Consider the following 26,019-nt stretch of genomic DNA (forward strand, 5'->3'; position numbering starts at 1 on the left):
CGTGTGAACTGGCAAAGCATTGTAGACATTCTTATTCAGTAAGCAATAAAAGATCTCTTTCTCCTTTTCATATTGTTCACTCTGACGTGTGGGGGCCATATCATTTGCCAACTATGGGGGGTTACAGGTACTCTATCCTTTTTATTGATGACTATTCTCGTTACACTTGGATTTATCTCATGAAATCTAGGGATGAAGTACCAGCTATTGTGCAAAAATTTCATGAACTCATCCTCACCTAGTTTAACACTCGGATCAAAATATTCCATTCTGATAATGCTAAGGAGTATTTTGAGAAAACCTTCTCCGTCTATCTTAATACTTTTGGGGTTATTCATCAAAGTTCTTGTTTCGACACTCTACAACAGAATGGGGTGGCAGCAAGGAAGAACAAACATGTGGTTAAAGTTGCCAAATCCCTCTTATTTGCATCCCATGTTCCTATAAAATTTTGGGGAGATGTTGTTCTTACTGTTACTTTTTTGATCAACCGTATGCCCTCCCGGGTCCTGAACTTCAAAACCCTCTTTAGCCTTCTCTTCCCGGATGAGGATATTTTTTCTCTCCCTCTCTGTCTTTTTGGGTGCACTTGCTATGTGCATGCTCACAGTTATCAAAGACACAAGTTTGAACCTAAGGCTCGTAAATGTGTTTTTCTGGGATATGCTTCCACACAGAAGGGATATTGCTGTTTTGATCCAGTTAGTGGCACCCGCTTTGTATCTCGAGATGTCACATTTGCTGAGTTGCCTCATTTCTTTAGCATTTCTCCTGAGGGGGAGAAATCTGAAGAGCCCTTTGCTATGTCTCCAACTGTTCCTCTTCCCATTCCTCTTGAGTCCTATCATGAGGTGTCAACTTCTCCCACTGGGCCTACCTCCGATATTCCCATTCCTCCTCCTCCACCTCATTCTCCTATAATTCCTCCTCATCCTGTTCTCCAAAGGTGGTACCAAAGGCATAGATTCAGACATGGACATGTTGTTTCTACTCCTACGGAAGAGCCTTTTGCTCCTCCCATCATTACTGAGGTAACATGTCAGCTTTCTTCTAACCCATCAACATCTTTCTCAGACCTTGACCTTCCTATTGCTCTCCGCAAGGGCAAGCGGAAGTGTACAACCCATTGTATCTCCAAACACATGTCTTACAACCTTCTCTCTCCTTCCTACTACTCTTTTCTTGCTTCTGTTTCTTCCCATGTGATACCCAGGTCTGTACCGGAAGCCTTATCTAAACCTGAATGGAGGGATGCTATGATGGCTGAACTGGATGCTTTGCATAAGAACCATACCTGGGATATTGTTGACTTGCCTGAAGGGAAGGAACCAATGGGTTGTAAATGGGTGTTTACCCCTAAATATCACTCTGATAGATCTATTGAGAGGTTTAAGGCTAGGCTGGTTGCTAAGGGCTACACTCAGTTGTATGGTATTGACTATCTTGAGACATTTGCTCCTGTAGCTAAGATGACTTCAGTCAGGGTTTTGTTATCTCTAGCCGCTACTTTTGATTGGTCCCTACACCAGTTTGATGTTAAAAATGCCTTCTTGAATGGGGACCTACATGACGAGGTCTATATGTCTTTGCCTCTAGGGGTGTATGGGAAGGAAATGCAAAGGCAAGGTGTGTAAACTACAGAAATCTATTTATGGTCTCAAACAGTCTCCTCGGGCTTGGTTTGAGAGGTTCAGGGCCGCTCTTGTCTCCTTTGGTTACACACAAACTCAATCTAATCATACCATGTTCTTGAAGAGAAATGGCTCTCTGGTGACCTTCTTGATAGTTTATGTTGATGATATTGTGGTCACGGGTAATGACACTGAAGAGGCCAGTAAACTAAAAAGATTTCTCAACTCTGAATTTGAGATCAAGGATTTGGGAGATCTTCGGTATTTTTTGGGCATTGAAGTTGCTAGATCTAAGGATGGTATCTTCATTTCTTAGCGTAAATATGTCCTTGGCCTCCTTGCTGAGACTGGTAAACTTGGAGCTAAACCAATCTCCACTCCTATTGATCCCAATCATAAGCTTTCTGCTACAGATGGTGAGCTTTTATCTGATAAGGGGGTGTTTCAGAGACTACTTGGGAAGTTGTTATATCTTTGCATGACTCGGCCAGATATTTCCTATGCAGTAAGTGTTATTAGTCAATTTATGCATTCTCTCAAAGATACTCATTTAGCTGTTGCAGAAAGGGTTCTATGTTATTTGAAAGGTACTCCAGGGAAATGTATTCTATTTGCCAAACATGGACACATGAAACTGGAAGCTTTTACTGATGTTGATTGGGCAGGATGTATTGATGATAGGAGATCCACCTCATGTTATTGTGCTCTAGTCGCTGGGAACATTGTGTCATGGAGGAGTAAGAAACAGTCTGTAGTTGTTAGATCCTCAGTTGAAGGAAAACACAGGGCAATGGCACATGGTGTGTTAGAATTACTGTGGCTACGATCCCTTTTAGAAGAATTGGGGGTTGACTACGGGAAGCTAATGATGCTCTACTGTGACAACCAAGTAGCTATCAACATTGCACATAATCCTGTTCAACATGATAGTACTGAGCACATTGAGGTTGATAGACATTTTATAAGGGAAAGAGTTTCCTCAGGAGAAGTTTGTTTGCCATTCATCACATTAGATGAACAATGGGCTGATATCTTGACCAAGGGAGTTTCAAGAGGGAAAGTGACACACTATATAAGCAAGTTGGGCATGATTGACATCTATGCTCGGCTTGAGGGGGAGTGTAAAGAGACTGGGCCGAGTGGGTCGTAGTATCTTCTCTTGTAATATCTTTTCTTTTCTTGTTGGCTAATGGGCCTCTCTTAATGAGCCTGTTATTTCTTTTTGTTTAATCTCTTTATGTTACTACCTAGTTGGCCGCCCACTTAAGGGCAGACTCGTTTACTCTAACATTAATTCTTAATAAAAAAAGGATTAGAGGAGAAAGGGAAGATAATTCAAACCTTTCTTCTTCCTTCTCTTTTCACCATCTTCTTCTCTTGTACTGCTGCTCTTACTTCTTTCTTCCTTTTTTTCCCTCTAATCTTCAAATTTACACCTAATATTTGAGGATTGATTTACATATTGCTCTTTGATCTATTTGGGAGGAGAGGAATGGTAGGAACTTCTTAGAGAAGTCAAGACATAAAAAGAGATCTTGGAGGATACATTGGTAAAATTATGTCATTGGGTTATGACCTTAAAGCTTCTTGACCGCTTCTAAGGAAGTCTTTGGACATTTAGAACAAAAGTAGTGGATAGGTTAGAGGCTACTAGAAGATGATGAAGCAAAAGCTAATAGGAGGTGGGTTTTGAAGAAAGAATGGATAGATGGCAGTCAGAAAATGAATTGGAAGAGATATTGTGGACAGAAGAAATTAGTTGGAGACAAAAATCTAGATGTAGGTCATTTGAGGAGGGGGATATTAACTTGATTTTTTTTCCGCACCTTGGTGACTGAAAAAAAAAAAAGAAAAAACTGTGACTGGGTTGGAATGGAATGAATCTCTTGGGAGTTATTGAGGAATATCATCAAAGGCAGATTTACTTCCAGAGCAAATGCAATTTTCATAGCTTTTATTCCCAAGAAAGTGGATGTATCTTATCCAAAGGATTTTAGGTCAATCAGTTTGGTGGAAGTTTGTATTGAATCCTTGCAAAAAGTCTTGGCCTTGAGATAGGAAAAAGTGCTCCCTTTCTAATCTTCCCCAATCAAGGTGCCTTTGTGGCTGGTATGCAAATAATTTATCAAATTCTAACTGCAAATGAGTGCTTGGACAATAGGAAAAGAAAAAGGGAAGAAGGGGTGGTTTATAAGTTGGACATAGTGAAGGCTTATGATTTGGTTGGTTAGGAGTTTCTCTTGGAAGTTTTAAGGAGAAGGGGTTTTGTTGAGAGATGGTGTTTATGGGGAGGGAGAGTGTTGTGGTGTTTCATTTACAATTTGCTGATGACTTGATCTTGTTTTGCAAAGGTGAGGAGGAGGAAATGTTTAATTTACAACTTGAAAGCGTATCAATTCTTAAGGGAAATTGGGGAACAAAGTTGTTTTGTAGGAGTTAAAGAATTGAGGGAAGCAAAGGTTAATCTAGCTACTTCTTTAAGGTGTGAGGTGGAGAGTTGGCCTTTCCATACTCAAGAGAGTTTTTGGGCTCTAGTCTTGGGAAGAGGTTCACAAAGAAACTAGTTGGGTGGAAAAGTAATTATATTTTGCTAGGAGGTACAATCACCCTAATCAAATCCATCTGTTAAACTTGCTAGTCTACTTCTTGTCTACCTTTGGCATCCTAGTGGGAATTACCAAAAAATCTAGAGAAAGTTATGTGAAATTTCCTCTAGGAGTTGGGAGATTCTAAGGACCACATGGTGAAATGGGAGATAGTGTCACAAAGTAAGGAGCAGGGGTCCTTGGGATAGGTAACATCAAAAAGAGGAGTATATCCTTGTTAGGGAAGTGGATTTGGAGGTTTCCATTGGAGTAGGATAGTTTGTGGTACAGGGTAATAGTCAACATTCATGGTCTAGCAATAAATGGTTGGGATGTTGGTTTGGATCTGAGGGCAAGCTGTTTCTTTCCTTTGAAAGTAATTCATTGTTCCTTTTTTCTTTCCTTTGCAAGGTATGGTGCTTGTTCTGGTAGTAATGTGATTTTTTAGGAGGATAGTTGGCTTGTGGAGATCCCTCTTACGGTTAAATTTCCCTCTATCTACTCTCTTCCTTTGCATAAGTTAAAATCAATTTCTTCGGTACATTGTGATGGGACAGCTTGGGAACTAGGGTTGAGGAGAACTTAGAGAGTTTCAAATGGGGGCCCTTGATGAGTTGCTCTAAGTATTGTTCCTTCCTGGCTCTCAAGTGTGGTTAGTTTCTCTTTCAGGCCTCTTCTCCTGTGCCTCTTTTTTCAATCAAGGTTTTAAAAAACGAACCAGACAACGAACTTCAGGGTCTGGTTCCCGTTTGAACCGAACGTAGGGCTCGTTCTGACAAAAAATTAAAAAAATGACCAAAAACCGTTGGACAGTTCGAACGGTTCGACTGCCCATGTCAGCGGTTTGCTGACCAAATCAACGGTTTTTGGCCAAAAGACAGTTCTGGGGTAAAACGGAACCTCAGGTGACCGGTTCCTGGTTTTTCTAGTCCGACTGTCCGGTCTGGTTTTGAAAACATTGTTTTCAATGCCCTTCTTCATTCTTCTGGCCTGCTAGCGTCTTTTCCTTCTAAGGAAGTGTGGTGCAGGCGTGCAGCCCAGTACTTCCAAGAGTTGGGGTATTTTCTTGGGAAGTGGTTCTTAACATGATTAATACTTGTGACTTGTTGCAAAAAAGGAGACCAAATTGGTGTCTCTCCCCGAGTATTTGTTTTCCTTTCTTTGCTTGTTAAGAGTTGGCAGCTCACCTTTTAATCTCTTGCTATTTTGCTTCAAGCATTTGGGAATGGTTTCTAATCTCTTTGGTTGTAGATGTAAACATCTTTCTTGTGTTTCAGGCCTCTTTGATGCTAGCTTTCTTAGACGGCCTAAAAGGGCAAAACATTGTGGAGAGGTACAAGGGCAGCAATAGTTTGGGCAATTTAGGAAGAAAGAAATAATCATATGTTTCAGGGTAAGGTGAAGACAAAGGAGGAATTAATTGACAACATCTTGTTCCGGGTTGCACATTGAGTAAAAATTTTGGATTTGTTCAAGGATGTTTCTATTGATGATATCACTAGAAACTGAAATGCAGACAACTTGTTCAAACTCAAGGGCTGTCATACAAGAGATTTGGGCTCCATCACCAAGTCAAAGACTAAGGCTGAACTTTGATGGGAGCTCCTTTGGTACCTGGGCCCGTCTGGCATAGTAATAAGAGAAGGGGTAGTGAGAGTGGTGGCTTTGTAATCAGGACCCGTAGGAAAAGAAGACTTCCTAAGAGCTGAAGTTATAGCTCTCCTCCAAGGGCTGAGATTGGTGAAACAGCTCGGCTTTCAACAAATTGAAGTGGAGGAGGATACAAAACTGGTGATAAGGTGGTTACAAAGCGGTAGCTTGGGAATTTGGATCCACAGGCAGGCCTCGAGGGAGATTAGAAGTTTATCAAGGGAGTTAGGTGCATCTGTTAGATGGGTCAGAAGATCAGCAAATGATTTGCCTGATACACTAGCCAAACAAGGGACAAACAGGGGTGAATTGTTTTGTACTGAATTGTAAATTGAAAAGTTCAGGGGGGCTAGTCTCCTTTCTTATGGGGACTGGACCTGTGTATTCACTTAATCTATTTTAATGACAGTTATTGTTTCCTATCAAAATAAAAGAAGAAAGAAAGAAAGAAAGAAAACAAGATGGTGATTGGTGGCTGACTCTTCTATGCCGAAATCCAATAGATCCAAACAACTCTACCCATCTCACTATGATGCATATAAATTTTGATGGATACACCTTTGGGTATTGGAGAAGTTATTATAGACTGTAATGGCCATATCAAAGTCATTTACTTGGGCCTGATAGTCTATTGGAAACTCTATATCAGCACAATTGCCAGAACTCCTACACAGTTTAAGACTGGGTAGATCACTAAATATCACAAGTTTGATTATAGAAGGGGGCTCAGAAGTAGTGGTGGGCTGGATGAGAAGCAGAGTGGGAACTTGACAATAAAGAAGCTCCATGAGGGGGATCAAATCAATGATAAGAGACTTAAACATCACATATTCATGGGTTCACAGATCGACAAATAGCTTTTCTGATACCTTGGCCAAGGGGTGTCAATAGGAATCAGCTATTTTTGGGGGCTGTTTGATGATTTACAAACAGGGGAAAGGATACACAGTTGAACATATGTAAGAAATAAAAGAAAAAGGGCTGGTGATAGTGGTCACCTCTTTGGGCACTTTGGCACTTGTACATACTCATTTTTCTTAATCAATAAAAACCTAGGCTTCTATCAAACAGGATATCCAAACTAGCATGGAATTTGGAAAAAAAAATGTTTTACACTAAAAAAAGGCAAGGAAGTGAGACAAAGAAAGGGAGAGAGAGCTTCTTTGTTTAATTTTAGTATTTCTGTATTTACCTTAGGTGTCTGTTCAATTGTATATGTGTTTTTTTTGGGGTTTTCTTCTTGTATTGAAGTTCAGTGAGCATTAATTAATCCTGCTTTTTCCAGATTGTCCGAACAAGTCTCATGTCGGGCATATTGAAAACTGTTGGGCACAACAAAGACCATCCAAAGCCCATAAAGGTACACCGGTATTCAGAATTCTATATGTGCTTCATGTTTTTTCTTGTTATAGGGAAACTGCATGAACTTTCTCTTTAAACATCCAAAATCATATAATTCTATTGTTGAGTCTCAGTTCTTATTTCCACTCATGTTTAGCTAGTACTTCTGTCATCCATGTTGTTGTATTGTTCAAGCATTTTTTTTTGGTTGTCTGATCACAGTGGGGACCTTCTGAAACTTGAATTCACTAAATTGTGCATCCCCTGTAGGCTTATTCCATTTTTCTATACTTGGATTTTCTTTCCTCTTCTTTCTCTTGATTCTTTACAGTAAAAAAAATATAATGAGAATTTTATGATAAGAAAAGTGATAAACCCTTAAATTCAAAAAAGATTTAAATATAGAGGGTTAAAACAAATAGAATAAAGGTCACATAATTACAACTATCTGTATGAAAAAAACATAAGCCCCATGGGTGAACACCCTGGCCCAGTGCCCACAAATTACATTTTCAATTATTTCTTCATCAGCTGTTTCAATAGATTCCTTTTAGCATCCAGTGGCTGAGTTCCCCTTTAGATTTTTGTTTCGTTACTGAGGTTTAACCATCCAAGAATTAATGCCTGTTTGGAGGTAGCACCCATAGGAGTGGTGAACCCCTAAATTCAAGAATGACTCAAATGTAGAGGATTAAAACAAATAGAATAAAGATAACATAATTAAAACTATCTGTATGACAAAAAAAACATAAGCCCCATGGATGAACGTCCAGGCCTGTGCCCACAAATTACACTTCCAATTATTTTTCATCAGCATTTTCAATACATTCCTTTTTAGCATCCAGTGGCTGAGTTCCCTTTTAGATTTTTGTTTCACTACTAAGGATTAACCATGCAGGAATTAACACCTGTTTGGAGGTAGCATCCATAGGTTGTTCCTAGTGTTTAACTTTTGAGTTTCTAGTGCCAATTGTTTGGAGTTTGTAATTTGTACTTGGAAAGTCATTTGAAACACAATCATAACTAATGGCTTGACTTGACTTCACCCAAACATTACAAATATAATATTCAGAGTTGTGAATGATAACCACTGATTCTAGATTGATTTAGGGAAGAAGGAATATAAAATAAAAGAGAAGGATGAGGGGAGACCGTAAGAAGGGAAAGGTTGGGCAATTAACTTTTATACCAATGCCATAATTACAAAATAAACCCTGGTATTATTCAATGAGTCAATGACTAAAATACCTTAACAGCTTGAATTTGTTTAATCTTAATTCTCCTCAAGTTTGACGAAGTGTTGTACTTGTACATACCCACCTTGCACAAGTTGTCCTCAATTATAGGCCTTGGCACTCCCTTTTTCGACTAATCCACTACTTGAGTGTTGGACCTAACAAAAGGCAAACAAACTTATTCACTTTCAACTTGTTTTAAGATGAAACGTCTATCAACCTTGATGTGGTTAGTGTGATCATACTGTACTGGATTATGTCCAATGTTTATAGCAGCTTGATTACCATAGTACAGCTTCATTGGTCTCTTGAAGTTGATTCTCATCTTATTTAGTAAAGTCTTCAAACATAACAATTCTAAAACTCCATGTGTCATGGCTATATATTCGGCTTCAATGCTTCAATATGGCCACAAAAATTGTTTCCTACTCCAAGAGACAATATTACCTCCTATAGAAGTATAATACCCCAATGTAGATCTCTTGTCATCAAGAGGTCTTGGTCAATTTATTTGAGTATAAACCCCAACCTTGAGATTTCCATCACAAGTATATAGTAGTCCCCTTCATGGAGTACCTTTCAAGTAGCATAATGTCCTTTCAATCAAGGTTCAAAGTATCGATATGTACTAGGCTGTATCGGCCGATATGTAATGTATTGGGAGCTTCCCGATACGCCCCTATAGAGGGTGTATCGGGGTTTCAACTGGTTTAGAGGGTGGGCGGACCTTAAACCGGCCCCTCTGAACCATATTTGAAAAAAAAACTAAAAAAAAAAATTAAAAGAAAAGCTATTGATATTGCTCGATACGCCTCTACCGGCGTATCGAGCGTATTGATATTTTGAACCTTGCTTTCAATAGTTGCCAAGTGAAGTCTAGGCTGGTGCATATCCTAACTAACTACATTGACAACATAAGAAATATCTAGTTGAGTTGGACAAAGAAATAATAGTATGCCAATAAGTCTCTAGTGCATTTCCCTTGTTTAGTATTACACAACCCCATCGAGCTTTTCAATATCTTTTAGGATCTATATTACCTCCATGCTTTTCAGTAGCTTTTCAATATCTTTTAGGATCTATATTACCTCCATGCTTTTCAGTATTTTTTAGAAGATCTAGAACACAATTCTTTGAGAGAAAAAAAGATACCTTTCCTTGACCTTTCAACTTTAATGGCTAAGAAATATCTATGGTCTCCAAGATCCTTGATTTCAAACTTAGTGGCTATATACTTAAGTCTTGTTATCTTGACATATTGTTTTTTTATGTCTTTTGAAGGGCTTCACAATGGGGTTAGCCCATCCCCCAACCCAGGTGCAGGTGGGATTTGATCCCAAGTCTCCACTACGACCAACAGGAGTTATCTTTGACATATTGTTGTACAATGGTTTGAAAGTTGACATGCTTCACATTGTATATCCGAGGGTGACACAAATTGAAAATGTCTCTAAGAGATAGACTTCAAAGAAGAAACATGACCATAATGAGTATGGCTATGCCATAACTTTAGTTGCTCAAAGATATAGGGTCACAAACTCTCTGAGATAGACATCCCAAAAACTATCCTGGTTTATGGTCTAGAAGGTACCCTTTTCTTTGATGGATAACTGATTTTTTTTTTAAAATTAGGAAATGGAGTTACGAAAACAGTGCTAGCACCCTAATGCCACAAAATTCTTTTTTAGGAGGATACTTGGGTTGGAGAGGCTCCTTTAAATGATCTCTTCCCCTCTTTATTCTCTATTTCACAGTATAAAAAAAAAACCTTGTTTCTAAATTTGTCTCCCCCCTGGACAGTGATTTAAAAGGCACGCCTAGGCGCAAAGGTGAGGAGCATTTTGGGGTATGCACCTCGCCTAGGTCCTAGGCGCACCTCTTTCAAAAGGCGTGCGCTTGGTGCGCCTGGGCATGCGCTTGATGCACCTCACGCCTCAGCCCAGGCATGCGCCTTTTTAAAATTTTGTGCTTTTTGTTGTTTTTTGAGTCTAACGGCTGGTCTGGGGGCTTCGAGAACCCTCTATTTGCTTATGTTGTTCATTCATTCATTGCAATAAAACATCTTCTTAAAAGGCAATGAAAGTTGTAAAATCATTATTTTTTTATGTGAGAAATAAGAATTTCAGACCCTAACATAGCCTTGTTCGGGCTTGCCTCGAGGGGTATGCTACAAAGGCGACTCATAGAATCAAGAATGCAATATGTTTTACATCATATTAACTACTTGAAGCAATGCAATTAAGGAAAAAAAGAGATTGTGGGTTTTACATGCTTGAAAATGCTTTATATGTTTGCTTTTATTTTTAATTTTTCATTTGAATACACTTTACATGTTATGTTTATCTATTTTAATTTTAGATAATAGGTTTTTAAATCATTTGTTTTAAAAATTAATTTTATATTTTTACTAACACTGTTTAATATTTTTTAAACTTTTTGCATTTTTTTAAATCTTTTGGCATTTTTTTTTGGAATTCTGACTTTTTTTGTTAGCTTTTTTTTTTTTATGTAATTTTTCGCCTTTCTTAAAAAGGCGCACGCCTAGGCACAAATTGGCCCTTGCACTTTTTTTGCACCTTGTGCTTTTAAAACACTGCCGTTGGAAAATCCGTTGGCACCTAATTGAGATTTTGGGTTTCGTAGAGGCTTAAGGGAGGAGGAAATTGATTGCCTACCTAGTCTGTTAAGTCTCCTTGACTAAGTTTGCTCGGACCCTTCTGAACTAAATAAACATGTTTGGACACCCCAGCCGACTGAGCCTTTTTTGTGTGCTGCTTTTTTCAGGCCCCTTTCTCAGTCCCCTTCCAACCAGCCCTTCCCTATTAAGGAATTCTGGTGCAAGCCTATTCCCCCTAAGCTTTTGGCTTTTTGTTGGGAAGTGTGTTATGGGAAAATAAATACCTTGGATATTCTTCAAAAGAGAAGACCTTTCCTTTGTATATCACCTAACTGGTGTATCCTTTGCAGATCTTATGGCAAGGATTGTTACCACATTACTAATATCTTGCTCCTTTACTGTAGAGTTATGGAAGTGGCTCTTCTTGATGTTTGGGTGCAGGTGGAATAGGCCAGCAGAAGTAAGCTTGCTTTTTGATCCTTCTACCTTCCCATGGCATCAAAAAAGAGGGAGAATCATGTGGAGGTGTGCTAGAGCTGTGCTGATATGGACAGTGTGGGAAGAAAGAAATGCTAGAATCTTCTAGGAGGAGAGGAATATACAAGAATTGGAGGAGTGCATTCTGCTTAGGGTGATATGGTGGGTAAAAGCCCTGGATTTATTCCACCAATTCTCCTTTGATGATATATGGAGGAATTGGTTAGATGTAACAAGCAGCTCCTCATTAAAGACTAGAGTCTGCATGAGTTTGAAACCCCCTCCTAAAGGTTTTTTGAAGCTGAATTTTGATGCTAGCAGTCAAGGTAATCCAAGCCCCTTTGGATTGGGAGGGGTACTAAGGAATGAATTTGGAAATGTGGTCCTCCTTTACTCGGGTCCCCTAGGGATTGGGAACTCTACTAGGGCAGAATTGCTAGCTGAATTTGTTTTTCTGTTTTCTGTTTCTTCTTGTTCTTTGGAGAGGGCGCAGCTTGCGCCTCTTGACAGGAAGTTTCCATTTCCTCCTGCTCTTTTCTTAATGAAATCTTAAATTATTTATGAAAAAAAAAGTGCCTTGCACCCTTTAATGTACTTCATATATTACATTTGGCCCAAAACAATTGATTCCTAGTTGCTCCTTCCTTGGACAATGAGTTTGATAAATTTGCTGATCTAGTTACACAGTGGTAGGTAGCCTCCAGGTCCCTTGTCAATAATTTTATTTCCCTCGTAATGTGTCTGTAGTGCTTGGTTGTTAGTTCGCATCTGGTCCATTGCCACCTTTATATCCTCTTCCACTAGGAATGGCAATGGGGCAGGGATCATATTCCCCATCCCAAACTCCGATTCTGTAATAAATCCCCGTCCTTGACCCTGATGTTCCCCACGGGGATCCGAATCCTTGAAATTTTTTAATTAGCACTATTTTTAAAAAATAAAATTACTTAAAATAAAGGAAAATTTTAAAATATAAATAATATTTTAAATATTATATATATATATATATATATATATATATATATATATATATATATATATATATATATATATATATATATAATATAAAGAATATCATACACAATAATTTTGCCTTCAAGGAGTCACCTATACTAATTGGTCTAGAGTGTATTGTGATGATATTTTTCCAAGGTATACTTCATCAGCCTCACAACAACACAACAACTTAGCCTAACATCACCTGTAGATATAAGAGTATGAGATTTATCAGCTATAGTATTTTTATTTGTAGTCATTCATGGAGAGTGGGAGACGAGAGAGATAGAGAGAAAGAGAAGAAAAAAGGGAGATACGATTGAGAGGAAAAGAATCACTACTGGCTGCTGCCAGTTCTCTATTTATATTAACTTAATAAAAAGAGTAGAAATTACAAGTATGCCCTTGGCGGTACACCCTAGAACCAAACTAATAAGAAAAAGAAAAACGAAAAGTAACTAACTGATAGTATCTTAAGAAGTCAGCCTACTAACAACAACTACAAAGTAACAATTAAATAAGCCTTACAACACTCCCCCTCAAGTTGGGCTGAATATGTCTATCATGCCCAGCTTGTCACATAACTCATTGTGTCACGAGTATGCAAGCCCCTTTGTGAGGACATCAGCAAGTTGTTCCTTGGAGTTGACATAAGGGATGCAAATTTTCCTTTTTTCCAATTTTTCCTTTATGAAGCGTTTGCCCACCTCAATGTGCTTGGTCCTCTCATGTAGGACGAGGTTGCTGGCGATGTTTATTGCAGCCTTGTTGTCACAGTAAAGAGACATAGGACTATGAACAACAACTCCAAGCTCCCCTAGAAGATTCTTTAGCCAAAGGACTTCAGCCACCCCATGTGCCATAGCTCTATATTCATCTTCAGCGCTTGACCTTGCTACCACACTTTGTTTCTTGCTTTTCCAGGTCAGTAGATTTCCTCCCACAAATGTGCAATACCCACTTGTGGACTTTTTGTCATCCACAGCACCTACCCAATCAGCATCTGTAAAGACTTCCACCTTTAGGTGATTGTGTTTACTGAATAGTAGACCTGTTCTGGGATATTTTTTCAAGTATCTAAGAACTCTCTCTGCCGCCTCCACGTGTGGTTTCTTGAGAGAGTGCATGAATTGGCTTATGACCCCAACGGAATAGGCAATGTCTAGACGGGTCAGGGACAAATAAATCAGTTTTCCCACTAACCTTTGGAACTGTTTCACATCTTTTAGAGGTTCACCATCACAATCACCTAACTTGTGGTCAACATCCATGGGAGTATCTGTCGGCCTTGCATCTAATTTGCCTGTGTCCTGTAATAGATCAAGGGTGTATTTCCTTTGAGAGATAAAGATACCCTTTTCTGAGCGGGCAACTTCAATCCCAAGGAAATACTTCAGGGGACCTAGATCTTTCACTTCAAATTTAGATGCAAGGAATTGTTTCACTTTTTGTATCTTTGAACTCCAACTTCCTGTAATGATGATATCATCCACATACACCATCAATACAACAACCTGTTCCTGACATCTCTTCACAAAAAGTGTATGATCAGACTGACATTGTTTGAAGCCCATCTGCTGAACTGCCATGTGAAACTTACTGAACCAGGCTCTGGGAGATTGTTTTAATCCATAACGAGACTTTCGCAGCTTGCACACCTTATTTTCACTTCCCTTGGCACAAAATCCAGGGGGTTGAACCATGTATACTTCCTCCTCTTACTCACCATTCAGAAAAGCGTTCTTTATGTCCAATTGATGCAATTCCCAATCAAGATTAGTAGCTAAGGATAGGAGAACCCTAATTGAGTTCATCTTAGCTACTGGAGCAAAAGTCTTATCATGTCAACCCCGTGTACTTGTGTGTACCCTTTGGCTACTAATCTTGCTTTGTACCTTTCAACTGTTCCATCTGCCTTGTGTTTAACCGTGAACACCCATTTACACCCCACGGGGTCTTTTCCCCTTCGGAAGATCCACCAATTCCCAAGTTTGATTTTTGTGAAGAGCATTAATCTCCTCCTTCATGGCATTTGTCCATTCAGGGCATTTTAAGGCTTCTGCAACATTTCTGGGAATAGGGATGCAATCAACTGCAGATAGGAAGGCTCGGTATTAGGGGGAAATGTGATCATAGGAGACAAAATAGGTAATGGGGTGCTTGGTAGTGCATGACCTGACTCCCTTTCGTTGAGCAATAGGAATGTCAAGGTCATCCACAGTGGGAGTAGGGGTAGGGAGTGGACTTACCTCTTGGGAGTCTAACGGTGTTGATTGCTCAGTGTTTGGCTGCTCCACATCTCTATCACATCGCTGATCTCTACGGCGTGTACGTTGGAAGACACGAAAGGGAGCAAGGTCCGGAATAGAAGGAAGAGATACCTGAACCTGCTTCTCCTCTTCCACACTACTACTCTCCCCCTGAGGAGAAGCAGGGAAGAATGGCTCAGACTCAAAGAAGGACACATCCATAGACACAAAAAACTTACGACTAACGGGATCAAAGCACCAATACCCTTTCTGAGAGGAGGGATACCCCAGAAAGATACAAAGAATGGACCGAGGGTCTAACTTACCTCGAGATGGAGACAAATCATGGATAAAGGCACGACAACCAAAGACTCTCATGGGAATGGAAAATAAAGGAGACTGAGGGTACAATAACTGATGAGGGGCCATGTAGTTCAGCACTTTGGAGGGCATGCGATTGATGACATAAGCAGCTGCAAGTACAACATCCACCCAAAACCTTTTTAGAACATTCATGTGTAGCATCATCCCGCAAGCCACCTCAAGGAGGTGTCTGTTTTTTTTCTCTACAACACCATTTTGTTGTGGTGTTCTGGCGCATGAGCTCCTATGAATAGATCTGTGGGAGACAAAGAACTCATTGAGCTCCCCATGGAAGTATTCTTTTGCATTGTCGGATTGGAAGATCTGTATTTCAACATGGAACTGCGTAAATACCATCCTCTGGAAATCTTTCACAATCTTTGGAACTTCGTCTCTACTACGCATAGGAATTACCCATGTATAGCGAGAGTAATCATCAATCAATGTAACAAAGTACTTTTATCTGCCCTTAGAGATTATATTAGTAGGCCCCCATACATCAGAATACACAACATGAAAAGGAACATTTGATCTTTTATTACTTGAGTGAAAAGTTGTTCTACACTGTTTGCTCAACTGACACGTTTGACACTGGAACTCTGATACTGAACACGACTTAAATAAAATCGGAAACAAAGACTTTATTATTTCAAAAGAAACTAAACGACTATGCCACAAAAAAATTGACTCTTATTTGACTGACTATGTGACTCTGAGGATGACACCGAGTGACCAGCTTTGTTGTCGAGAATGTAGAGACCGTCCACTAGGCTCCCTGTACCAATCGTCCTCCCATAAGTTAGGTCCTAAAAAACACATGAGTCAGCAAAAAAAGGTTACACTACAGTTTAAAGAGCTTGTAATACTACTAATTGAAAGCAAATTTATAGGAAGTTGAGGGACATGCAATACACAATTCAGGTTAAGGCCATGGGGAAGAGATATTGATCCTTGGCCTGTAATGGAGGAAAAAGAGCCATCTGCAAGTCTCACTCTATCCCTTCCTGGCAAAAGGCTATAAGTCTGAAACAAGTTCGGCTTACCGGTCATGTGGTTGGAGGCCCCTGAGTCAATGATCCAAGGGGAATCCGTGGGAGTGACATGGAATGTAGAAGTCGTATTACCTGAAGTAGATACAAATGAAGTAGAGGGAGTACCAATGACTAAGCTGTCCATTTGTCGCAAAGCCCTACCATAAGATTCCAGGTGTTCTCTGAAGGAATTCTTTATATCTTCCTTGGGGTCAGAATTATTAAGGTGGTCCCGGGTACTACCGGCAACCTGAGTATCTTGGGTTGCCACATGTGCTGCATTCTATGCTGTGTTTATCTTCTTTTGACCTTGACCTTTACCCTGTTCTTGATTCTTCACGGCCCATTTGGGTTTCCCGTGGATGTCCCAACAAGTGTCACGTGTATGCCGTGAACGCCGACAGTGGGTACAGAACAACTTATCTTTATCATCAGTCTTCTTAGTGTCACTTTTCTTCCCCGTAGAGTTATTATTCATTGCAGCTAAAGCAACTTGTTGCTCCCCCTCAGCTGTAACCATCACACTCCGCCTGTTTTCTTCCAATTGAACAAGGGAGTATACCTCGTGAACCGACGACAACTCTTTGCTTCCTAGGATCTGAACCCTCAACGGTTCATATTCAGGGTTCAGTCCCAACAAGAAGGCAAACACACGTTGCTGAGAGACCAACTTCCTGTAGGCCTTAGCATCATCATCATGTTTCCACTCTATAGCCTGATAATGATCCAATTCTTTCCATATGGAGGTAAGGGCTGAATAATATGAAGACAAACTACGGTTTCCCTGTTTACAGGTTGAAGATTCAACTTGTAATTGGTAAACCTTGGCATAATGCCTTTGCTCAGAATAGGTAGTTTTGGCCTGTTCCTAGATCTAACTAGCGGTGTCTGCCCACATAAAGTTCTTCTTCACATCAGGTTCCATGACTGCGAGGAGCCAAGACATCACCATGCTGTTTTCTTGGTCCCACCTATCATGTTCTGCTGTCTCACCCTTGGGTTCTTTCACCCTTCCATTAATGTAACCAGCTTTACCCCTTGCTGTTACATAGAGTTTTACGCTTTTAGCCCACTCCAGGTAATTCAGACCATTTAAAGGGGTAATTGGCATGGGAAACATCATGTTTTTACCTCCCATACCAGCTGTGCTGTGGGTCGGTGTAACCCCCGATGAAGTTGATTCATAATTTGCCAAAGGACACTGCTGAAAACAGTCCAAACACCACAAAACTACACAACAGCCACAAGCAGAATACCAATCCTCAAGGAATTTACTTCTAGGATGTGAGGAAGAGAACAAGACACCGCTGAAATCAACTCTGAGATGGTTCAGTCATTAAACCAGCCCGGTAATCAGTCCAACACAGCCAAGGCAGACATTAATATCAGTTTGACTGCAGCTCATACAATCTAACAGTCCAGCATCCAAACAAATATATAGAACCAAGGAATAAGCCCTTCACACCATTGGCCAAAAAAGACAAAAACAAGAACACACCTGTCCAGCACCTGTTCGAAGGTGCCAACCTGAAATCGACTTCACAGCATCGAACAAAGAAGGAAGAGAGTCTCTTTCAGCATTGCCCTTCTCCGACTAGGGTTTCCTTGATATTACGACCAAGGAAAAAAACCACAGGAGGTGCCACCAGTAATCTGCTAGGGTTTCTCTGTCTTCCACGTCCAAGAATTTAAAGAAGGAAGAAAAGGCGAAGCAGGTTCAAAACAGGAGGGATCGAAGGTCTTTTACAGCCCAAAAAACCTAGCTCTGATACCATGTAATCATTCATGGAGAGAGAGAGAGAGAGAGAGAGAGAGAGAGAGAGAGAGAGAGAAGAAAAAGGGAGAAACGATTGAGAGGAAAAGAATCACTACTGGCTGCCGCCAGTTCTCTATTTATATTAACTTAATAAAAAAGAGTAGAAATTACAAGTATGCCCCTGGCGGCACACCCTCGAACCAAACTAATAAGAAAAAAAAAGAAAAGTAACTAACTGACAGTATCTTAAGAAGTCAGCCTACTAACAGCAACTACAAAGTAACAATTAAATAAGCCTTACAACATTATCCTTAAGAAGTCAGCCTACTAACAGCAACTACAAACTATCATCATTGTGATGATATTTTATCTTTACCTAAAAAGTAAGGCTTCTTTTATTTCCAAATAATATCAGCAGTGCACAACTTCAATCTTCCACAACATATATGTTGATTTTTGTGATTAAACTTCTAATTCCAGTTAGTGCCATTTATTCCTATTTCCAAGGAAATATCCATTTTCTACATATCCTTCTGATTGAAGCATTACTCCCTTAAGCTAAAAAAGAATATCAGCTAAATGGTGGCTGACTTGTTAGCCAAACAAGGGGTTAGTAGGGAACATTTGTTTTGAGTTTAATTGTAATTTCATTTTGTATCCATTGAGAGGGTGTGCCTTGCACATCTCCTTTGATTTCTCTTTTCTGATTCTCATCAATAAAAGTTTTTAAAGTTTACTTATCAAAAGAGAGAGAGAGAGAGAGAGAGAGAGAGAGAGAGAGAGAGAGAGAGAGAGAACATTTCTGTCTGGCTGGTTTTTGTACTGAAGTGCTCCCTTCTTTGTTTTGATGTCTAGTTTTGGAGGGCTATAGTGGGTCTCATGTTAGGCCCAATTTGGTTTACCTTGTTTTGGGCTTGATATGGGGAGGTACATTGGTATATATCTGCAGAAATAGGCCCGAAATGGGGGGCTAGGTTCATGCCATGACATGAGCTTGTTTGTGTTCAGCCTTTGAACTACCCTTATTGCTGTTATTTATTTTCTTTTGACTTGAATCACATTTATATTTAGTGTTGCATTATATTGTTTTTATATTTGAGTGTTCTTTGTTGTTACTTAAGATGAAGTAATTTGCTTTCCTTTAACTCGTGTTTATATTTCTATGCTTAAGCTGTATCTTCTGAGACTGGGCAATGAATTATTGATTGTAGATATTTGAAGTGGGTGATATATCAGTGTTGGATGAAACAAAAGATGTTGGTGCGAAGAATCAGCGCCAACTTGCAGCTCTATATTGTGGTGCTAACTCAGGGTTTGAGGTATAACTTCTAAGAAAGACTAGAAGCATTGAATGTCTTGTTGCTTTCTTGATAGTATTATACAATCCAAAGAAAGATCAATTGAATGTTTCATTTTGCCCTATCCAACAAGGGTTGTTTTTGAACTTCATTTTTCCTGGGGATTGGGTGCCCTTATCTTGGTTATTAATAGCTTTTTACTTTTTCCATTGGCTTCAAGGATGGTTTTTTTGCCGCATTTAGAACTTTATTGGTAGTGGCTAATGGCTCACACTTACGGTGTTTTTTTTGTTTTTTAACAACTCACTTCCTGAATGGTTACCATTTTCAGAAAGAAACCTACTTATCTTTAGCAGTTCTTCTTTTTTGTACAGTCTCATTTACACACTTTTTTATATGTACTACAAATCTATACTGTTTCCTTTTTATCAAAAAGGAAAAGAAAAAGCAAAATCCAAGGAAATTGAACTAATGGTTGAGAATAAACTCTTGTAACTCGATTTATTGGGGCTAAAGTTTCCCTTGGGAATTTTCCTAGCAATTAGGCTTTTTTGTATTATGAGAATGTAGGGGCCATTACTTGGTGTAATGGTAAAATCTCAGGCTGGTATGCGTTAGAATGCCGGTTTCAGTCTGAGGGTATCCACTTCATTTGAAAAAATGCCAAAAGTTAGGACCTACCCAGTCTACCCCCCCAGATAGCTGGGATCAACATTGGGTAATGGCCTATTTTTTTAGAATGTAGTTGTGTGTGTATATGTCCTATTTTTTTTTTTTAGTAGAATGTAGAATGTAGGGATCATTACTTGGTATAATGATAAAATCTCTGGCTGTCATGCATAAGTAGGCAGGTTTGAGAGGGTGTCCACTTTGTCCCCAGTCTACCCCTCCCCCAGATAGCTGGGATCAACTTTGGGTAATGGCCTATTTTTTTTAGAACGGTGTGTGTGTGTGTGTATGTGCGTGTGTTTGTATGTTTATGTGCACACATGTATTATATATATGTATGTATGCATTTATGTATGGTGTGTGTGTGTGTGTGTGTGTTTATTATTAATTTGTATCTCTCCTCTTTCTGTCATATTTCACATGAAAATTTTATCCTTTCCTCCCAGTTAATTCATTGCCTGGTGGATAGAATCATGGAAGTAGTTGGAACACCTTTTGTTCCAATTGGTGATGACAAGGGCTATTATATAAGGCGTTCAAATGTAAGCTTTTATTTTACACTCCATTTTCTTTGTTGTTGTTACCTATTGAGAGTTTGGTCTTGCCATACTTACAATCTTGCATGTTAAGGAGCCTGAATTTCTTCCGGGTAGACAAGCTAGCATCGTTTTCAGAGGGAAGCACATAGGGACCTTTGGTATTGTGCATCCAGAGGTATGTCAACTCTCAGGAACTAGTAAGGCATCTTTGTCTTGGGGTCTCTACTATTTTAATTGGATTTATTTGTCCTAACTAGTTATACACCTTGCTGGGGTTTGTTTTATATCATGTTAATCTAATTCCTGTTCAACATTGCTTTTACTTTTTGTGCTTTTTAGGTCTTGAGTAACTTCGATATTCCAGATCCGTGTTCCTTTGTAGAACTTAACATTGAGTCCTTCTTGTGGAGTTAATCCCATCACTACAATTGTAAGTTTCTTCAATTATTTCATTTTCCTTTTATGTTCCTTGCCTTCTTTCTGTGGAATGATAAGTGAGTTGGAATAGAGCTGTATTTTTACCCTCTGCTTTTCTTGTGGATTGTATTACTTCTAAATCAACCTCCAATAATACCACTGCCATTTACATGTACAACTCTAAAGCAAAGGTTGAGTAGTTCTTTTTCCTAGTGTTGAAAGTAGGCTTATCATTCCTTTTTTAGATACAAGTGAGATATGTTCCACAAACGCTTGATGATGTTCGTTGAAAATTGTAGGCAACTTGGTTTTGTGGTATTGGGCTATAGTAGGTTCATCTACCTGGTTTTATGGCTTATTCAAGGTTATGGAGGACATGTGATTGGAATTTCGAAGAGAGCTGACTGAATGTGCCATTGATTTTTGCTGATCAAAAAAAAAAAAAAAAGAAGAGTGCCATTGATTTTGGGGATCAACTCTTCGAATCGGAGGGTCACCTTTGTTCTCTTTTGGGCCTTACTCTTTTAAATCATTGATATTGTAGGACGGAATGTGCCATTGTTTTTTAGGGATCAACTATTCATATTGAGGGAGGGCCACTTTTGTTCTTTTTTTGGGCTTTACTCTGTTAAGTCATTGATATTGTATTGAGCCATGTGTTGTACCATCCCGTTTGATAACCTTGAGCTGTGAAGCCTGTGAATATAAACGCCATTCTTATAGTCAGTTTCTTTCTTCTATCTATTTTTCGTTTTTATCACTCATCTAAAAGATGGGATTCACTGCATCTGGAGGGGACTAGATGGTGTTGTACTCCATGAGTAGTCTAGCTCGACTGACCAATCTGGTCTCTGGCCATCAAATTATTTAATCATAGGAAACCAGCAGGGGTAAAGCAGTCGAAAAAAAACAGGAGCAAAAAAAGTATACTGCAATAGCACCTTTGGTTGTTAACATTTGTTTCATTGAGCAGGTGGTTTCTTCTCTTGCCACTTGCACCTTTATGAATTTGTTTCAGGGTAGGGAATAATTTGGATTGAAAATACAAAATGGTTCAGCCTCTTCAACAATCAAAAATACAATTAAGTGCCCGTTTGGGAGGGCTTAAGTGCAGCGGTTTCTGGCTTTGCAAGGTGGGCCCCAAACAGTTGTATTTGGTGAAAAATCCGGAGAACCTAAATTGGCTATCCATTAGCCATTTTAAGGGTTTTCCACTTCATTCTCTTGAAATAACTTGTCTGAAGCAGTAAAGCTTTACCTAATTTGCTCAGCCCTCCTAAACGGGCCCTAAATGAGCATTCATCTACAGTCGTCATGAACCCAACTGTCTATCCGGTGTTATTCTAAATTTCTAGTATGAGTTTATTCTTGATTCTTGAAGTATAGCCTTGGGTTGTGATATTTTTTGCCAGGTTGATCCAGGTGGATTGGGTGCTGCTTGTAGAGTACCGTTTTGGTTTTTGGGTTCTGAGGGCTTGTAAGGTCAAGGCTTAATTCAAATTTGAGCCATTCCTTGTACGAGTCAGGTTTATGGTCTCAGGTCCACCCCAATCCAATCTGAATCCAATCCAATTAAGAAGGATCAGGACATCCGTGAAGGATACACTAATCGAACTGGGGTCGGATGTTACTTTCAAATGATCTTAATTATGGATCGAGGTGGATATTCCGCCATCCAATCCAATAATTTTCTAGATACGCTGCCAGCAAAGTGTGCTAATACTCTGACATTATTCAATCCAGCTGCACATCAGGAATATGTTGCCATTCATCGGAGATGTTCCCAATACATGATTGGAATGTCACTCCGTCAGTGTGTAAGCACACTTTTTTGCTGGCTGCAGATATACTGTCATCTTTAGTCTTTTCTCAAGGTTTGGGAGATGTTAAGGCTCCATTCGTATTTCAATAAGTTATTTATCTGGGTAAATGCACTTATCTAGGGGTAAGTATTTCCTAGGAAACATTTACCTGTTTAGGTGCATTTAGCCATGGTCTTTTATTTTCCACTTAAATAAGATAATGACCATTTTGGCCATAAGGAGTCATTATTTACCCACTTAGAAGATGGGTATCACTTAATCCCATTGACCAACACCCCCCTCCCCCTCCCCCCCTTCAAAATCCACAAAACAAACAGGCCCTAAATCTCAAACGTGTCAAATCTCTCCTGGTATCGTACCTACACCTTGAGAGTATTGGCATAATGGCATCCAACTGCATAGCTGGAATATCTCTTGTATTTGTGCGTTAAATTCATGGGGAGATATTCCCGATTTACTGCTGGATGTGGTGCTCTCGAGGGGTGTACACAATTTTTGCTTTCAGATCTGGTCTTGTTATTTTAAATATTAATGGCAATAAAAAACCAAATTTGACTTTACGTTTGAATAATAATCAACCAACTCTAGTTTCATTGGAATTTTCATAAAATGCATGGGAGATATTCCCAATGTGTGGCTGCAAAACATGATGCATTTGAATAATAATCAACCAACAATAGTTTAATGGGTTCAACTATAATGCTGGAAAAACATGACACCAGAAAACTTATAACCAATCAACTAGGATCATAAAGGTAGTAACCAATCAGGTGGACTTTCATTTAAATTCACAGAGGTTATGATTGGTCAAAGCCTTTCAGGTACCATGTCTTTCCCGTATCATAATTTTCCCCCAAACTAGAATCGTCAGTTTCGTCACTACACCTCTCTTTGAAATAATCCCTTCTGCTTCTTATCGAACTGTGAAAATCTTAACGTTTACACAAGTAATCTCAAACCTGTCGAAGAGAAATATTTTGATGAGCTATTTATCCTTATTTACTTAGTACCGTAACAGGGTTATGGATTTTGAAAGGGTGGCTGTAAGCTCAATTAATTTCTATTAGTTTTTTGTACTTTATTTTTCAATCCAATTCAGCCTGTAGTTTGAGATTATTAGTACATCAATAGCCATAGAATGCATTGCAATAGAAATAGTTACAATTATACATAATATATTTATGCTATACAAAGCATGTAATTGCATTGGATTCCATGAATTCATAAAGTTAAATCCAAATACGGAAATACCATGCATCATGTATCATGTATGATTAATATTTATTTGTACATTTATTTAACATATGCTCTTACACTATTAAGTTTATAATGTATATCCAATGAATTAATTCTTTCTCATTGTGTATGATTAATAATTATAAATCCAATCCGTTTTGAATTTCAAATTGGAGTTGATTGTAATGTAATGTGTTGGATTCATGGAACGGATTGTATTGGAGCAACATCCGTTGACACTTTTTATCAATCAGGAATAAAGCAAGTTTTGATACAGTCCGATACATCAAATTAGGTGTATCGAACTTTGTATCAACACTCTTTTATATTTTTTTTAGTTTATTTTTTTCAAAATATATTCAGGGGGTCGATACGATATGTATCAGCTGATACATAACGAAATTTTGAACCTTGGAATGTCAATAAATACATCAGCAATCTGTACTGTAATTATGCATATAGAAAATAACATGTTTATTTATTGGGTTTTGTAGTACATATGTTCTGTTGCAGAAGTTCTGGAATTGCGGAGAAGAGCAAGTCAAGACGGGTGCAATTCAGGTGGCCCGAGTTAGTATTCAATTTGTGACAAAAGCCCAATCGGAACCCGCCCAAATTACACCCTGATTAATTGGGACATTGAAGCCAAGGCTAATCCTTTGGCTGTGTTTGGTTGTAGTGTAATTTTATTTGCATTATTACAAATGCATGGGAATGCAAATGAAAAAAATGCAAAATCTTGTTTAATTTTCTTATAGGTTTTGCTTTTTTCTTCTTTAGGTTTTAACTACTTTAATTGTACTGCAATCAAACAAAAATAAACTAAAATTTGAAACAAAAATAGATCAAAATTTACACTCAAATAATTTGTACTATCATAATTTTGCATCAGTGCAGATTTATCTGCATTGCAACCAAACACAGCCTTAGGGATCAAGTACAGTATATGCTGGGTTTTCCAAATTGTTTGGTGTGAGTGGCAGATGTGAAGTGGAACCTAAACAGTTTGTTAAGAGACCTACTACTCTATCTCTCCATCTATAAATAGTTCATCTCATATAGGGTTGTCAATAGATTCCTTAAGATTGCTACCCGATTTATCTCCAAATCCAATTATCCCAGATTTAGAAGTAAAAATCTGCATCCAATTAAAACCTGAGTCCGGAACAAAGCTATTCTCTTATAAATATTTAGTATAATTATGTATGTATAGAGAGAGGGAGGGAGATTGAATAGAATTATATAATGTTTATAATTGATGAATTTAGTATTTTATATTTACATACATTTTTATACATGTATAAGTTAAAAATAATTAGTTTTTAAACCTTTTTAATTTTTGTCATTTTACATAAAATGAGATGGATGCATATTAAATTTGAATCCTATCTAACCAACATATTGAATTTCAGATCGAATTTGGATTCAAATGTTTGATAGGGGCTCGGATTTGCTACCCGCAAGTTGCTCTCACATCTCTACCCACAAGTCAACAAGACATTACAGCTATGCATTGGAAATATCTCTCTTGTCATTCATGGAGAGATGCTCCCAATACACGATGGTGGTGCTCTATGGGAATAATTTGTGAGGAGCAGATCTAGAGGGTTTGAAATGTGAGAAGGGATCAATTTGCTTAGGGTTTCTTATTTCAAAATACCCCCAGTAGTTTTCATGTCAACCTTTTAGGTTCGGTTTGGAAAGAATACAAATACAAATATGTAGAGTGCAAAACCTTACATTTTTTATTATTTTGTATGTATTTGTATTGTACATATTTGTATTTGCACTCCTTCCAAACTGGGCCTTAGAAACAAAACCTTGGGGGTAACATTGATAGTTTGTTTATTTTTTCCATTTTTTAATGGATTTGATTGAATGGACATTATGCTCAATTTGGAAAGAGTGCAAATACAATATGTACCGTGCAAACACATAGGGCCTATTCGTTTGTTCTAACGCCTGACATCTGAAAGTGCAATAATTACATTAAGAGGTATATTGGTATTAGTGAATTTTTCTTCCTCTGAACTTTGAATGTAGAGAATATTGTTATGAATTCTGAATTCTAAAAACTTCAAATGTCCAATTTAACTCCATATAAGA

General features: G+C 38.6%; 1 protein-coding gene across 5 annotated transcripts in view; it reads left to right on the forward strand.

Moving 5' to 3' along the window:
• LOC148863448 (phenylalanine--tRNA ligase beta subunit, cytoplasmic-like) overlaps nucleotides 1-24,776 on the forward strand; it is an 89,932-nt gene extending 65,156 nt beyond the window's left edge. The window contains exons 15-20 of one of the 5 annotated variants that reach the window (XM_088978018.1): nucleotides 7,152-7,226; nucleotides 19,143-19,250; nucleotides 20,345-20,440; nucleotides 20,529-20,612; nucleotides 20,777-20,867; nucleotides 24,408-24,776. In XM_088978018.1, the coding sequence (XP_088834144.1) occupies nucleotides 7,152-7,226; nucleotides 19,143-19,250; nucleotides 20,345-20,440; nucleotides 20,529-20,612; nucleotides 20,777-20,851 (438 nt within the window). In that variant the 3' untranslated portion in view covers nucleotides 20,852-20,867; nucleotides 24,408-24,776. Of the gene's footprint in view, nucleotides 1-7,151; nucleotides 7,227-19,142; nucleotides 19,251-20,344; nucleotides 20,441-20,528; nucleotides 20,613-20,776; nucleotides 20,868-21,153; nucleotides 21,581-24,407 lie in introns of those variants that run through there. The other 4 variants (XM_088978020.1, XM_088978019.1, XM_088978021.1 and 1 more) reach the window with 4 other exon arrangements.
• Nucleotides 24,777-26,019: the final 1,243 nt, after the last annotated feature.

The sequence above is a fragment of the Nelumbo lutea genome, chromosome 3 (genome assembly GCF_056320005.1).
Source record: "Nelumbo lutea isolate HS-2025 chromosome 3, American lotus-T2T, whole genome shotgun sequence".
Lineage (NCBI taxonomy): Eukaryota > Viridiplantae > Streptophyta > Magnoliopsida > Proteales > Nelumbonaceae > Nelumbo > Nelumbo lutea.